At 43.2% G+C, this 15,994-nt stretch overlaps 1 protein-coding gene across 3 annotated transcripts in view; it reads left to right on the top strand.

Annotated features, from left to right (window-relative positions):
- Positions 1-506: 506 nt before the first annotated feature.
- Positions 507-15,994, top strand: part of LOC310791772 (arf-GAP with Rho-GAP domain, ANK repeat and PH domain-containing protein 1) — a 53,127-nt gene continuing 37,639 nt past the window's right edge. For all 3 annotated transcript variants that reach the window (XM_083653428.1, XM_083653430.1, XM_083653429.1), the window contains exons 1-4: positions 507-529; positions 3,796-3,866; positions 4,014-4,072; positions 11,530-12,099. In XM_083653428.1, the coding sequence (XP_083509554.1) occupies positions 3,796-3,866; positions 4,014-4,072; positions 11,530-12,099 (700 nt within the window). In that variant the 5' untranslated portion in view covers positions 507-529. The remainder of the gene's footprint in view (positions 530-3,795; positions 3,867-4,013; positions 4,073-11,529; positions 12,100-15,994) is intronic.

The raw sequence follows: 15,994 nt of genomic DNA on the forward strand, positions 1-15,994 counted from the left end.
GCATGTGTGAGTGTGTACACATGTGTGTGTGTGTGTGTGTGTGTGTGTGTGTGTGTGTGTACAATGGTTAATCATGTGTGTGTGTGTGTGTGTGTGTGTGTGTGTGTGTGTGTGCACAATGGTTAATCTTCAGCGTGTTGAAGTTAACTGTAATGTTTTGTCTCCAGTCCACTAGATGGCATCAACTTCAACACGCTGAAGATTAACCATTGTGCCTTTTATCACACTTATTACTCAACACACGCACACACACCCATGCACACACACACACACACACACACACACACACACACACACACACACACACACACACACACACACACACACACACACACACACACACACACACACACACACACACACACACACACACACACACACACACACACACACACACACACACACACACACATTCCTCCAGCAGGTAGAACCGGTGAGACTTCACTGTTAAAACTTCACAGTAAATTCACATGCATGCACCCACGCCAGGTGTTAGTTGAACGTGGCGTTCGGAGGACTTCACAGCACGGTAAGGACTTTGAACCCTTCTCTCTAACCTGATAGATGTTCCCGCACTTTAACTCTGATATCGTCTGTGATTTGTGTCTGTGGTCATGTGTGTATATGGTCTGTTCTGTCATGTGTCTGTGAAGCTGATATCTGTCTGTTTAATGTCACTGACATGTCTGTTTAATGTCACTGACACTGTTGTAGTGAGCTCACTATGGTATAAACCAAAGATAAGAAACTACCGTCTCAGTTACTGTGTAGAGCGAGCCTTATGTAAAGTTGGGTTTGGACAGATGAAAAAGGTCCCTGTGTGACTGTGCACAGTTACGATCTGGAACTTTGCCCCTGGCACTGGAGACTGGTAGGTTTAATGCTACCCCTGAAGAAGACAGACTCTGTTTGCTTTGTGACCTGTGTGAAATTCAGAACGAGATTGATTTTCTATTCTATACAGCTTATGATGCAAGGGAGATACTTTTCAGTCAAATGTCTTCTAATTATGCAGATTTTTTTTTTAGATGGATGATTATGAAAAACTTGAGTTGTGTTTCAAGAAAGGGACCTTCTTTGTAGGAAATTGTATTTCCCAGGTCTGGGAGCAAATGCAGAATGTTCTGTTCAAAAAGTAATGATCTGTTTTGTTGTTTAAGGAGTATATTGTACTGTGATTGTATTGTTGTATTATTATAGTGCTTATATATATATATATATGTATGTAGAGAGAGAGAGAGAGAGAGAGAGAGAGAGAGAGAGAGAGAGAGAGAGATCTGTGTGTGGTTTCAAGAATAGAGAAGAAATTAGTGTCAATATTGATACAAATCAGAAGAAGGCAGATCACTGCAGTACTATCAAGAAAATGACACCTTAATTCTACAAAATTTTGTATTTCTTTTAACTTTCATTCAAAACAAGTGACATCGTCTAATTCAGTCCTGGGTATTATGCATGGGACGCTGTGGACACTGATGGTGTGTTCAGTGCCTACGGCCCAGGTGGACTATCTCACCAAAGGGCCTTTTTCTCTGTGGAGTTTGCATGTTCTCATGGGGTTCCTCCATACAACATCAGCATGCATGGACCCCCACTAAAAACATGCAGAAGATCGTCATCTGACCAGTGACGTCAACATTTTAAGATGGTCCCCGGGCACTGTACACAAGAAAGCTGCCCACTGCTCCTGGCCTGCCCACCAGAGGAAGGATATCCTCCTTATAGACCAAATCAGCGGGATGTTTACATTTACTTCCGGGTACCCCTGAGGTCCACACATTATAATGGCGGTGGACGGCACAAACTGATGTGTTGAAGACAAAAACAGACAAAGAAGACAAAAATGGTTCGTCCGTGTTGTGTTGTTGTTTAATATCATTCATAACAACACTTTCACTAACGTTAGTGGAGACCAGACTAGCTAATTTACCTGTTGGACCAGACTAGAGTAGACTTGAAGCTAAATTAAATTGACGTGGCGTCAGTATCTCTGTCTGTACCAGGCTTTCTCGCCGAGAAGAGCCTGGTGACGCGAGGTTACTCTGTAACGTTAACGACTGCAAAAAAACAGCGAGTTTGACAGACAAACAAACGTTATTAGCTAGCTAACACTACATAAAACAAACACAGAAGAAAGGCTAGATACGTCGGACAAGCATGTTTACCAACCGTTTAACCATTTAAATTGAAAGTAGTCGGCTGAAAACAACGAGAGGGTTTGACAGCATTTATTTGACAACACGCACATTTAAACCTGCCGCCTTCCCCAAGTGGTACCCGGAAGTAAATTTGTTTACATGGTGACGTCACGGTGATTTGGTCTATATAAAGGGGACAAGTGGGCTTTGTCTGTTTGTTTCAATTTTTACCCACTGATGATGTCACAATGTCTATGACATCATCAGTGATGTCATCAGTGACATTTTTATTGACCAAAATCACCGTATGACATCACTGATGATATCATAGGCACTGATGCTGTCATAGGCATTGTGACATCATCAGCGAGAGTGATGTCATCAGTGATGCGAAGTTGTGCCGCAGGCGATTGTGCATGCCAACTGCGCAGCGGGCGAGCCTAGGTATACTTATCACATCATATCATCATCATCATATCATAGCCTAGGGATACTTATAATAGGTATTATTATCAAAGAAAGATAAGAGGCCGATAGGGTGATGTCACTCGAGCAATTGTGATGTCATCAGTGATGTCACTCGAGTGACATCATCAATGACATCATCGGTGACATCATCAGCGGGAAGCAGGGAAGGGATGCTGATGATATGGCAATGGATCTGTGTGAGTGTGAAGGCCTAAAATGTAGAATATCGCTGTAGTGTCCCCGTGGGTGGATTCTTTTCAGGTTTTTTGCACCAGATTCATTCCAGACACCTGAAAAGTGTTTTGGCAAATTTTTTAGGCGATCGGAGCAACGGTGCGCCTTGCAAGTCTGGGCAGACAAACAGACAGGGAGACAGCTCTCCAATTATAGTAGTAAGGGCATTTTCACACAAGCTAGTCTGGTTCCTTGATTTGCACCAAATGCAAAAATGATAACTTAGCCCTGTATGAAACAGTCCCTGTTACAGAAAAAGTGGACTATATTGTGTCATTTTGTACTAGTCTCTGAATTCTCAAATGTTAGTTTGATTCACTATATAGTCCACTATAAAATACCCACAATGCACAGCAATTTCTAGTGAACAGAGAATGTACCCTACCTTTTCTCACATGCAATGCAGTCGTATTTACCAAAGGAGAAGAGTGTCCGAATTTGAAACTTCTTTGATCATTCCCCAAATAGTTCACCACCGTATATGATAAACACTACATGGGGAATAGTGAGTGAGTGAATCAGTGAACCACCCCGAACACGTTTCAGCTGGTTCAGTTTCACACCAGATAGCACTGCCAACCCTCCTGGATTGGCCAGGAGACTCTGGTCGTCTCCCAGGATAGAAAATCTAAATTTGCAGATTTTTTTGACAGTTGAACTTATATAATAATACTGTAACGGCACAGGCGAGGCGAGTATCGAACCCGGGTCTGTCATTTACAAGTGCAACACGTTAACCATCCTCCCCCCTCTCGTCTCTCCTCCTCTCCCCTCTCCTCCTCTCCACCCCTCTCCTCTTCCTCTCCCCTCTGCTCTCCTCCTCTCCCCGGTCCTCTCTCCTCTGCTCTCCTCCTTTCCTCTTCTCTCCTCTGCTTTCTCCTCTCACCTCCCCTCTCTCCTCTCCTCCTCTCCTCTTTCCTCTCCTCCTGCTCTCTCCTCTCCTCTCCTCCTCTAGATGTCTTCTCCTCCGGTACCGAAGCCCAGAGCTCGTTACAGGCGAGAAGGCCTCAGCGTGTCTTTAGACCGGTCAGTTCACCTCAACCTCTACATCCTCACACTCATTAACAGTGAATCAAATTAAATTGATTACTCAATCAAACAAAGTCACAGAAACCCAGCTGGTTCTGAAAGTACTTCCTGTTCAGTGGAAACGACTTCCTGTCTGTTTCACAGAGATCTGGTTGGTGAGGATCTGCAGCCGGCTGCAGCCAACGGCATCCAGAGGAGCACAGGTACACAAACAACTCTATTCTATTCTATTCTATTCTATTCTATTCTATTCTATTCTATTCTATTCTATTCTATTCAGAATAAGGAATAAGGGTTACTAAATGAATGTTAATTAACATGAAAGCCTTAGTAAATGATTACTACACACGTTAGTTAAGATTCAAGATTCAAGATTCAAGATTTTTATTGTCACTCCATGGTACAAGTATCACGTGTGAAATTCTTGTGCTGTGGACTCCGTTTACAACATAGTGCAAATAGTACAAATATAACAGGGCATATGGGTGCAAAAACAACAAGAGACACAACAAGCATAAGGCAGTATAGTGATAAGACAAGTCAGAGACAGTGGCATATTCACTGCACATAGGTGCACGTGTCGGGTGCATACTTTAGACGTGCTTAAACATTTTAAATTCTGCGTATTTGACATACAGGTGCAAATAACATATTCCTTATTAAACATACAATTAAACTCGGCATTTTAAATTCGGCGTATTTGACATACAGGTGCAAATAGCATATTCCTTATTAAACATACAATTAAACGTTAGACATACGTAATGGTAGCAGCTACTGTTGATTAAGGGTTAACTAACCCTTAATTTAGTGACCCTTATTGTAAAGTGATTTTTTTTCTAATTGTTGTGTTGTTTTTGTCATTGTTTTATCGCTATTTTTTGTTGTTTTGTTGTCTGTAGTTTGAACCTGCTGTGAAGCTGCTGATCCACATTCCAGCTGTCAGATAAACATAAAGCAGCTGATGACACAACACGACTTTAGCTGAGGTCTATTTTTAGATTCAACATTAACTAACCGGTTCAATAAGTGAGTGACTCGTCTGTTTGAAGCAGTGCTGGAAATGGCCAGGTGTTACTGTGGGAACCCTGGCAGTGTGGGGCCTCCCAGACGAGGTCCAGGAGGCATAGGGTATTATTATATATATTATATATATTATATATTATTATATTATATATATATTATTATTAGTATTATTATTTATTATTATTATTATATACATTACATTACATTACATTACGTTATTTGGCAGACGCTTTTATCCAAAGCGACTTACAATAACACATTTTTTGTCCGCAATAGAGCAATCAACTATGGAGCACAGTCTATGACAACTACAACTTCTGAAGGAACAGTGGTACAAGTTTAGGTTAGTGGTACAAGTTTAGGTTAGTATATATATATATATATATATATATATATATATATATATATATATATATATATATATATATATATATATATATATTTTTTTTTAATATATATATATATTTTTTTAATAAAGATATAGGGTATTATTTCTGTTAGAATCAAGAGCTGAATGCGTGACTGATTGATTTTACTCATTGCCATTAGAGCTACAAATCACAGCCAGGTGTTGAAGTAGCCTAAGGCGGCGTTCACACACAATGCGCTCATTTGAGCTGCCAGCATCTTTCTGGAATAGAGAGCCGCAGGGATGACGTATTTTTGTAGGCAGAATGCGGAAGTCCCAAACTTCCTGGTTCTACACTGTTTCTGTCTATGGGATTTTTGAATGGGTTTTTGCCGCGATGCTTCAAATAAGGTCTCTGGGCAACGCGAACCAGAGTTCCGTCGGATAATCTTCACACATGAGGACCACTTTCATGAGTTTTGTAGCGTAAATGCGAGCCCTAGAAGTAAAATGCTCGAGCTAAGCTAATCCAGAACTACACACTGTCGCATAGGCTTCCACGTCACGTCAGCACTCAATCTGGACTGTTGTTGATGTGTGCACTGATTACCCCGGGCTGAACAGGCTGAACCAGGTGAGGGAAAGATAATTTCCGTGTTCGCCCTTTGAAGTGGTGACATTATTGACGTATAATATCCCCATCGACTCAACAGTGTAGTCTCATTTAGCCGTTTGCTAGCTAGCCACCCTTTTAACGGCACATAAAAGCTTCAAAACTCATAAAAGTAGTCTCCATGTGTGAAGATGATGTTACTAAACACTGGTTCGCGTTTGATTAAGCCAGCGTTGCTCAGAGAGCTTATTAGAAGCATCGCGCCAAAAACCCATTCAAAACTCCCATAGGCGAAAACTGTGAAGAACCAGGGCTGTTAGCATCGATGATTTCCGGACTCGTTACTGCGGCTCTCTATTCATTCTCTATGTAAGGACGTGCTAAACGGGCTCCTCTTTCAAGGAACGCACCTGGCGTGCTGGTGGCATCTTTTGTTTTTGGAGGCGCGCTCTGGGCGCACAGAAAGGGAACAGAATTTGTGCACACAGCTGAGCTCTCCATACACTGCATCCACAACACGAGATCTCTGCCCAACACTTTTCTCCACTCCATAACGCACATGTCTCGCATGTGCACATGTCTGCAGAGCGGGCTGCGCGTCACATACACAGCAAGGCCGCATACCCAGGAAGGATGACATCACTGATGACATCATCACGGATGACATCACTGATGACATCACTGATGACATCGTCACTGTTGACATCATCATTGAACTTATATAGCCTCAGAGCTGCGTATATAGAAGAGTTGCGACATCTCCGTTCCCTCCAATGGACCAGTTTTTTACTCTCAAGAGTTCCTGCGCTGTCGAGTTGCAGCAAAATGGACAGTGTGTGATGTACTTTGAAAGGGTCCGACGTTTAAAGAATCAAATTGTACACTATCTGCTTTATTTTAGCATTCAAAAGTAGCGCAAGCCTCCTTCCTGGCTACTTATGGCCCATTTCCACCGCTAGTATCAGCGCGGCCCCGCCCAGCTCGTCTCGCTTTTTTGTCTCATTCCACCGATCAAAAACGTGGACAGCCCGGGTCGAGTCGGGATTGAGTCGTGCTAGTTTTGGTCCCTGCTTTGTTGAGGTTCCAGCGCTGTGAACCCGGTACCATACGGTGACGTGAAAACACTGGAAACATCTACTGACTGTCAATGCTGGATACCAGTTTAGTGGGGCTTACCTTCTCTTCTGTTAATGTTATTTCCATCAGTCTTTTGTGTTGCTGCCTTCGGCTCTGGTGAAATAAAATCGATCTCCTTGCTCAGCTTTAACATGACGGTGGTTTTCAATTGTTTTGAGAGAGAAAAAGTCCGCTCCTCGGGAAGCCGCTTGGCTTGGCTCCGCTAGGCCGGAGGCGGGGCTTTATGTGAAGCCGCGGTCTTGCCTGGTGAGAGGCCGCCGGGGTAGAGGCTTCCCTTCTCCCTGTAGTGCAACTCCCGTCCCCCACGCAGTGCATGCATGTGAGTTTGAGTAACAACAAAGTGATATCCATTCTCCTGGCCGATTGTCACATTTGCCCATGTATACTGTGGGTCATTTAGAGGCACCAGTATTTCATAAACAGTTTAAAAGTTCTGTGTATGGATTTAATTTTAACGTTATACGTTATAGCCTATTTCGGCTATGGGCGGAGGGCAGATATGCGGTCGCTATGATGACCAGGGGTGGGCAGAGGCGAGTAAACTTGCTATGGAAACAGAGTCTATATCAAGTAGAGACGAGTAAGACCAGGTCGAGTAGAGCTGTACTGTGCTGTTATATGTTTGTGGAAATGAGCCATTATTGGCTACTGAGTCACACATTTTGGACCTCCGCTGATGCCACTCTCTTACTAGATTGCCAGGAAGGATGACATCACTGATGACATCATCACTGGTGACGTAATTAGGGCAATCACCTAATTAAAACATCCGGCTACGTCAGGTCACCCGCATGGGTGCTCTTTACACCCCCTGAAAGTTTCAGCCCGATCGCACGTAAAACGGCATAACTGTGGCCGGCCAAAATTCTGCTCACATGCACACACGCATACGGACACTTCTCATTCTTATTACTAGCCTCGCCTGCTCCATGATATCACTGATGACATTATCACTGATGACATCATCACTGCAACTTATATAGCCTCAGCCAGGACGGATGACATCACTGATGACATCATCACTGATGCCATCACATCATTCAGTAATTAGGGCAATCACCTAATTAAAAAATCCGGCTCCATCAGGTCACCCTCACGGGTGCTCTTTACACTTCCTGAAAGTTTCAGCCCGATCACACGTAAAACGGTATAGCTGTGGCCGGACAAAATTCTGCTCACACACAGACACTTCTCATTCTTATTATAGGAGGATAGGATACATGTTCTCTTACTATTCTCTGCTCCTTTCACGCTGCCCCCTCTCCACTGCTCTGCTCTCCACTGCTGCTCTCCACTGCTCTGCTCTCCACTGCTCTGCTCTCCACTGCTGCTCTCCACTGCCCCCTCTCCACTGCTCTGCTCTCCACTGCTCTGCTCTCCACTGCTCTGCTCCCCACTGCTCTGCTCTCCACTGCTCTGCTCTCCACTGCTCTGCTCTCCACTGCTGCTCTCCACTGCTCTGCTCTCCACTGCTGCTCTCCACTGCCCCCTCTCCACTGCTCTGCTCTCCACTGACCATTTTTTAAGGGGAACCTGAGGAGGAATGCTGTTCCCCCTCTCATTCTCGCCGTTCCCTCTCAACGTTTACTCTGGGAACTCCGTTTCCAGGCGTCAGTTTGTTCCTCTCAGTCTGAAGTCAAAACATTTCTGTCCGTTTTGTTTCCAGAAACTGAGGAACCAGTTTGTCACATAATAGCCGTGTTCGGAATGGTTCACTCTTTCAGTCACTCACTATTCCCCATAGTGTTTATCATTATAGTGAACTATATGGATCAAACGAGTTTCAGACACTACCTCACACTTCTTCTGTGGTAAACACGCCAGCATTGCTTTGTGGTAGGCCTACATGGGAGAAAATGTAAGTGCATTCTCTGTTCACTAGAAATTGCAGTTCATTGAGGGTATTTTCTAGTGGACTAGTTCTGAAAATCCCTTGAGGAACAGCTTCTTCCCGCAGGCCACGAGACTCCTTAACATGCACAAATAGCGTAGTAGCCGTGCCGTACCGCACTGCAGCTGCTGCCATTACGGATGTCTAATGTTTAATTGTATGTCTAATAAGGTACATGCTATTTGCACCTGTGTGACAAATACGTCGAATTTGAAATGTTTGGGCGCGTCTAATGTATGCACATGACATGTGCACCTAGGTGCAGTGAATAGGCCACTGTCTCGGACTTGTCTTATCACTATACTGCCCTATTGCTATTGTTACTTATTGCTATTGCTTATTGCCTATTGCCCTATTGCTTGTTGTTTTTGCACTCATATGCCTTGCTATATTTGTACTATGTCGTAAACGGAGTCCACAGCACAAGAATTTCACACGTGATACTTGTACCATGGAGTGACAATAAAAATCTTGAATCTTGAATCTTGAACACTAGTACAACATGGCCAACACTACAGTATATAGTCCACTATTTCTGTAATAGGGACCGGATGGCTGAGGCAGGCAGCAGTTTTACTCATGTGATTGTGATCTCATGATCTCACAGGTGGATAGACAATAGAGTGCCTAAGTCACGCCCTCTTCTGGATTCGGCATGGCACCCAAGGGATTTCATTCTCCATTAATTTGTCCATAGACGTTTCGAAAAATGCTCATAAAAAGAGTTTTACTCAGTCAAACCAAGAGATTCAGCTATATATATTTATTAAATAAATATTTATTTATTTATTTTTAGTCTGTTTCTTAAAATGGCTGAATCGCCTGGTTTGACCAAGTAAAACAATTTTTATAAGCATTTTACGAAATGTGACGTCTATGGAAAAATGTATGGGGTATGAAATCTCTTAGGCCACATGCCGATCCTGGGAGAGGGCGTGACTTAGTATGGACTATTGGTCTCTAACGATGATTGGAATCGTCGTCCATGGGATCTGAGATTGGCGATCTGAAGCTGAGCTCAGAGAGTCTCTGGATCAGAGTGACAGACATGACACCACAGACATGACATCCCAAACATGACAACACAGACGTGACACCACAGACAAGACACCAAAGACACAAAATCACAGACATGACATCACAGACATGAGATCACATACATGACTCATACTCAGTTTAGCGCTGAATGACTCACAGCACCTGGGCATAGAGGATGTATTATAGATGCCTCAGAAAAGGTACTCTTCCGATCTTGGCATGGTCACATCTCCCCTTGAAGTGCTCTGCTGACCTAGCAAGATAACTTGAGCTAGAGGTCGTGAGTTCCCACTCCACACATATAAACACAAAACTGTCTATTGCTCATCATCAACATCAACAACAACATCAACATCATCCTGCAATAAAATGTGTTTGAAAAGTCTAGAGGTCGACTGATATAGGTTTTTCAATGATCAATGTCGAAGCCGATATTTAGAGAGCAGGGTGGCCGATGGCCGATATATAATCAATAAAATACGATTTAAATATAATACTGAAGGAGAGTATTTGGGTAAAAAAAACAAGTAGCCTATAATTCCATTGTATTTGTTATGAATGGATATTCATGCACATGGAAAATCTAATATAACAAATGCATATAATATACATATCTGGTTATCTTAGCCAGTAACATGCTTTAGATTTTCTTTTATTAATGAAACAGAAAAATACACTGGGTTATGCGGTAGATTTCAGAAGTGTCTGGTACGCTATTTAAGGGATAGTCTGCTGAGTGTGAAGGGGGCCATAAGCAAAAACGTAAAAAAAAAAGAAAGAAGAAAAAATACATAATTCATCCACATCATCTTTTGTAATAATCTGCCTTAATAATTGGCCTTAATAATCGGCCTTGTGAGTGCAGGCAGCGCCTGATGCCGATTAATTAAAAATGCCAAGAATCGGCGCAGATCGGTCGACCTCTAGAAAAGTCTTTAGGTGGCTGGATTATTTTGGACGAGAAAACGTCAAACTGGTGAGTAAAGTAAAGCTGGAAACAGCTGGCAAAATGCAGTCCTCATTTGTGATTTGCTATCCTGCAGCGTCCCACCCAAGGCTTCCTCGGATTGGCGTGCAGCAGACATGGTGAGCACGAGCAGATCGGGACGCACATCGGCACGCAAATCCGACTGGACATGTATAGCCTACGCTGTGGCGCTGGCCCAAAAATACAAACCTATAGGAACTACGAACTATTTACAATACTAAAAACCATAAAAACTATTTAAAATTTGATATAAAAACTAAAAGTAAAACTAAAAAACTAAAACTATAACACATTTAAATAAAATACTAAAAAACCATCAGAGCTGTGTAACGTTTACTTCTCCCATTGACTCCAATAGACTCAAGATGTGCCGCATGTCTCCTAAGGAGGTGTGGCAGTGCCGAAACCCAGTAACACAGATACAGGAAGTTAAGCTGTCTCTATAGTTGATTGTTTCTGACCTGGGCACAGTGACAGGTGTGGCCACGGTGCTCTCTGCTGGTCAATCTGAGTCGGTACACGCTGTCTCTGATCTGCAGCCTCTGCTCCAGTTCAAAGCCCTCCTCTCATTGATGATGCCATTACTCTACTCTTCTGTCTCCCCTCCTCCTCCCTCAGATGAAGCCCCTCCTCGTGGATGTCCAAGTCTGTCCGGTGTGAGTGACATCATCTCAGCCAACATCCCCAGTCTGGCCGGGGTCACGGGTTCGATCCCCACTCTTGCCTCGGCACCGCCCCCTCCGCCCGGGTTAGACGGCATGGCTAACAGCATAGCCACCCACATACCTAGCTTAGCAGGAGCTGCTAGCGCTGTTGCTAACCCTGCTATTCTCAGCCCTGCCACCAGTAAACCCTGCTGTGGTACTGTGAGCCCTGATGTTGCTAGCTTAGACAACATAGTTAGCTTGTTAGCCACCAATATACCCAGTTTAGCAGGGATTGTTAGCGGCATTGCTAACCCTGCTGTTAGCCCTAGCGCAGGTGCAGCTAGCCCCATTAGCTCCATGATGATACCCGGTGCTGTTTCTAACCCCGCTGCCGCCATGTTTCCCCATGGCAACCTCAACCCTGCTGTCACCGTGACGACCCCAACCCCGACCACACCCTCAGCCCCGCCTTTAGCCACGCCCACCACAGCTGGTCAACATGGCCCTCCCTCTCGAACGAGGCTAGAGGACGGTCACACAGGTAAGAGAAATAATTATGATACCATTATAATAATTTTTATAAAGCACCTTTCAAAATATAGAATGTTGAATGTGAAACCAATGAACCCAGAGTCTATTTTTATTTGAAAAATAGACTCTGGGACAGCCCTACCACTTTTCCCAGCTTCCTGTACAGCGCGCCTCTCCTGCCACCGTCACTTCCTTTTCCGCGTCCGTGCTCCACAGTCCACTGTGTACAGTGTAAATATATATGTAAATATATATATATATATTTAAGCAATATAGCATGAGAGCCAGTGTGTTGTGGCAAATATATCCCGCTGATCAGCTGTTATCCCACGAGGCTGCAGAACGGTTTCCAAGTATGATAATATAATAATAATAATAATAATACTATAAGTCCGACTGGCATGGCATTCTGATAGAGTCAGTTGAAACACTACTGTAAGGCGGGACCTCTAGCAAGAAGATAGACGTGCGGGTGATTTGATTGGATCGTTCTGGAGACTGAAGTTGACATTGGCCAATCCTGGCGCTTGCTGAGAAGCTGAGAGCTTTCTGCAAAGCCCGACACCAACTAACGTTACGTCTTATTTAGAAATGCGGGGTTAAGAGTGAGGGCGCGCGAGAGAGGGGTTAAGACATTAGCCCGCGTCTATTCTTGTACAAAACATAATTTTCTGCGAAGTATTAGTAAAGTTATATGCGAAGATCGATTCACAAGGATCTGACAGCTGTCTCTGCCATTTTGTTTTTTCTACATTGTCATTTGAGGTAACCAAAGCCTTTTAGTAAGAGAGTTGACCAAAGCCTTTTAGTGAGAGAGTTGCGTCTCATAACCCATGGCCATGGGTTATGGCCATGGGTTACAGTATTTATACCATGGCTGTGAACCAATCAGATTGCTTGATTTGAGAGAGCCGTTTTATAAATATATTTATATATATATAAATATATATATATATATATATATATATATATATATATATATATATATATATATATATATATATATATATAACTTGCGCCGTGACTTTAGAGTAATTTTCCACTGTTGACGACACTGTCAGTGTTGAGTTGACATCTTCTATGCAGTTTTAATGTTATTAGTGAATAGCCGAAATAAACGCGGAAAAGGAAAGCGGAAGTGATGGAAAAGCCACCGTCACTTCCACTTCCGCGTCCATTTTGGCTATTCGCTAATAACGTTAACGCATAAACACACTGCATAAAAGACGTTCCCAGATTGTTACGGAACTGACAACAAGTCAAACTAAACTTAAAGGAGTAGCTCACCCCAAAATGTAATCTCCTCCCCCTCATGTCACATTGTTGAAGTTTGTCCACAGAACACAGATAGCGAGCTAGTAGTCTCGCTTGCCAGACTCTCTCCCTGCAGCGGGAGAGAGTTTGGCTGGTGATAGCTTCACTGTGGACTAGCGGGGGGAAAAGGCTCTGTTTAATACCTTTACAGCCATCCACCGAAAGTACCATGCAGGATTGCACAATCCACATCAATCGTTTTCAGTGTGTAGCAACGAGCTAGCGGCTAGCTGTTGTTATTGTTTCAAAGCAGTGCAGGCATTTGAGATCTGCAGATTCGACACGGACGGAGCTGCAGCCAGAGCCCCAGAGGCTAATGACCTTGATATAAGCCTCACCAATAAGTGAATGTTCAATACCACACTGTGGCACAGTGACACTAACATGATGTGTGCATTAATAACAATCGAAGCAGACTTTTAAAAATAACGCAAAAGTTTCCAAAAACTTTCCCTAGTAACTAATTACTTTGAAGTAACTAGTAACTTTAAAGTAATTAAATTACTTTTTCAGAGAAATAACTAGTAACTGTAACTAATTACCGATTTTCAGTAACTTGCCCAACACTGATGGTCGCAGGGCGGTCAGTCAAAGCAGGTCGGAGCCAATTGCAGAGCTTGATATTTAATTTTTATACGGGAACACCAACTAGTATTGGTACATTAGTGAAGATGTGAGGCCATTGAGTGGAGCCTGCTACTCCCTCAGGGGCTGGTAGTTCGAGACTCAGAATGAAGGCTGAGTCTCGCGTCGAGGCTGAGCAGCTCCATGCCAGCCTTCTGGTTGGCATGGAGCTGGTTACAACTGGTTCCTTAGAGTTGTAACAGGTTAACAAACCATATTATAGACGGTTTTAATTTGACAACATAAACATTGTAAATTGCCCCTAGCTTACTTCCTGTTGCAGTGTTTGCTAATCCAATAGCTGACTGGAAATAAGCTAGGTTTCAAATTAAGAGGCTTATTGACGTGGCACGCCTCGACGTGTGTAAACCACAGCCTCACACAATTCTGTGGAAACCGTCTGCAACAGTTAGTTCCGGCCCAGTAATTTGATTGGACGAGAGGCATTCCAGCTGTGATGATCACAGGATGCTTCACTGTGTGTATATCACTCCGCTTCACAGCTGTTCTAATGTAACCTTGATTAGGCTGCGTTCAAACAGCGTTCACACCCAGCAGGGACAACGATATGGATTTGACCTGTGCTAACCTCAAAGTAGGCTAGCTAAAGTTAGCTTAGCTAGCTTGCAGTCGGGAAACTGCAGGCAGCAAGCTTACCTGTTGTTGCTTGGCAACACTTGGTAGTGCAATCCTGAGGGAACGGTTTTTGTTGGCGACAAATAACAGACAAAAATCATCTGTCTTAAATTACATAAAATGCTATTATTACCTTATGAATAGTTTTGTTTATAACTGTTGTATAAAATAATATCACACTCGATGTTATGCTGTGATATTGCTTAAATAATATGAAACAGTCTGTAGCAGAACCCAAGTGCTGAAGCCAAACAAGTCCAAAAGTTGCCACCAATACTTACGGCAATTCTTTTGCTGCCTTCAAATGGAACTTGTGAGCTCATGGTTACAACATGGGAAGTTGTGTACACGATATGCTTTGTGTTCAAGTCGTGAGAGTGCACCGCTGCTAGGCAACACTGCTAACATTACTGTCTGCATTAGAAGGGAAGCACCAAGGCTAACAATTTAGCTAGCAAGCGGGTAAAGGAAATGCAAAGGCATAATGCCAGAGGAAAAAGATGAGGCTGTTGGGAATATCAACATTTTCGTCAGACGTAGGCCTATAACATTAATAAGGGGAAAAAACACTAACATGGCGGTAAACACGTTTAAGGTGACGGTATGTTTAACGTGTCGGTAAACATGTTTAACGTGACGGTAAACATGTTTACCATCACATTAAACATGGTAAACATGTTTAATGTGATGGTAAACATGTTTAACGTGATGGTAAACATGTTTAACATGACGGTAAACATGTTTAACGTGACGGTAAACATGTTTAACGTGACGGTAAACATGGTAAACATGTTTAATGTGATGGTAAACATGTTTAACATGACGGCAGCAGCGTAACGAGTCAGCCCCGGGCCCCGATGCAAGATGGTCAAACCGGGCCCTGATAAGCTACTGACAAAATCTGGTGTGGGCGCACCATAACAGAGATGATGACAACTGTACAATTCGGTGACGGCGCACCTTTATTCTTTATTCTTTATTCTTTATTCAGATCCCCATTAGCTTCCACAAAGTGGTTGCTAGTCTTACTGGGGTCCACACAAGCAATAAAAACAATCACATACACAAGCAAAAAACTATCACAAGCAATAAAAACAATCACAATCACAAGCAATAAAAACAATCACAAACACCTTGACAGGTAATACATTTTGGGTGACAGCGCACCTGTCCAGACCAGAGAGATGAAAAGGGTGACGGCGCACCAGAGATGAAAACATATTGGTGACAGCACACCGACCAGGCAGACGCACAGATTAAAAACACATTTTGGTGACAGAACACCAGTCCAGACACAGATTCAAACCGAGCTGGGCGGGGCCCGGTGCACG

This window comes from Poromitra crassiceps, assembly GCF_964638095.1.
Source record: "Poromitra crassiceps genome assembly, chromosome: 17".
NCBI lineage: Eukaryota > Metazoa > Chordata > Actinopteri > Beryciformes > Melamphaidae > Poromitra > Poromitra crassiceps.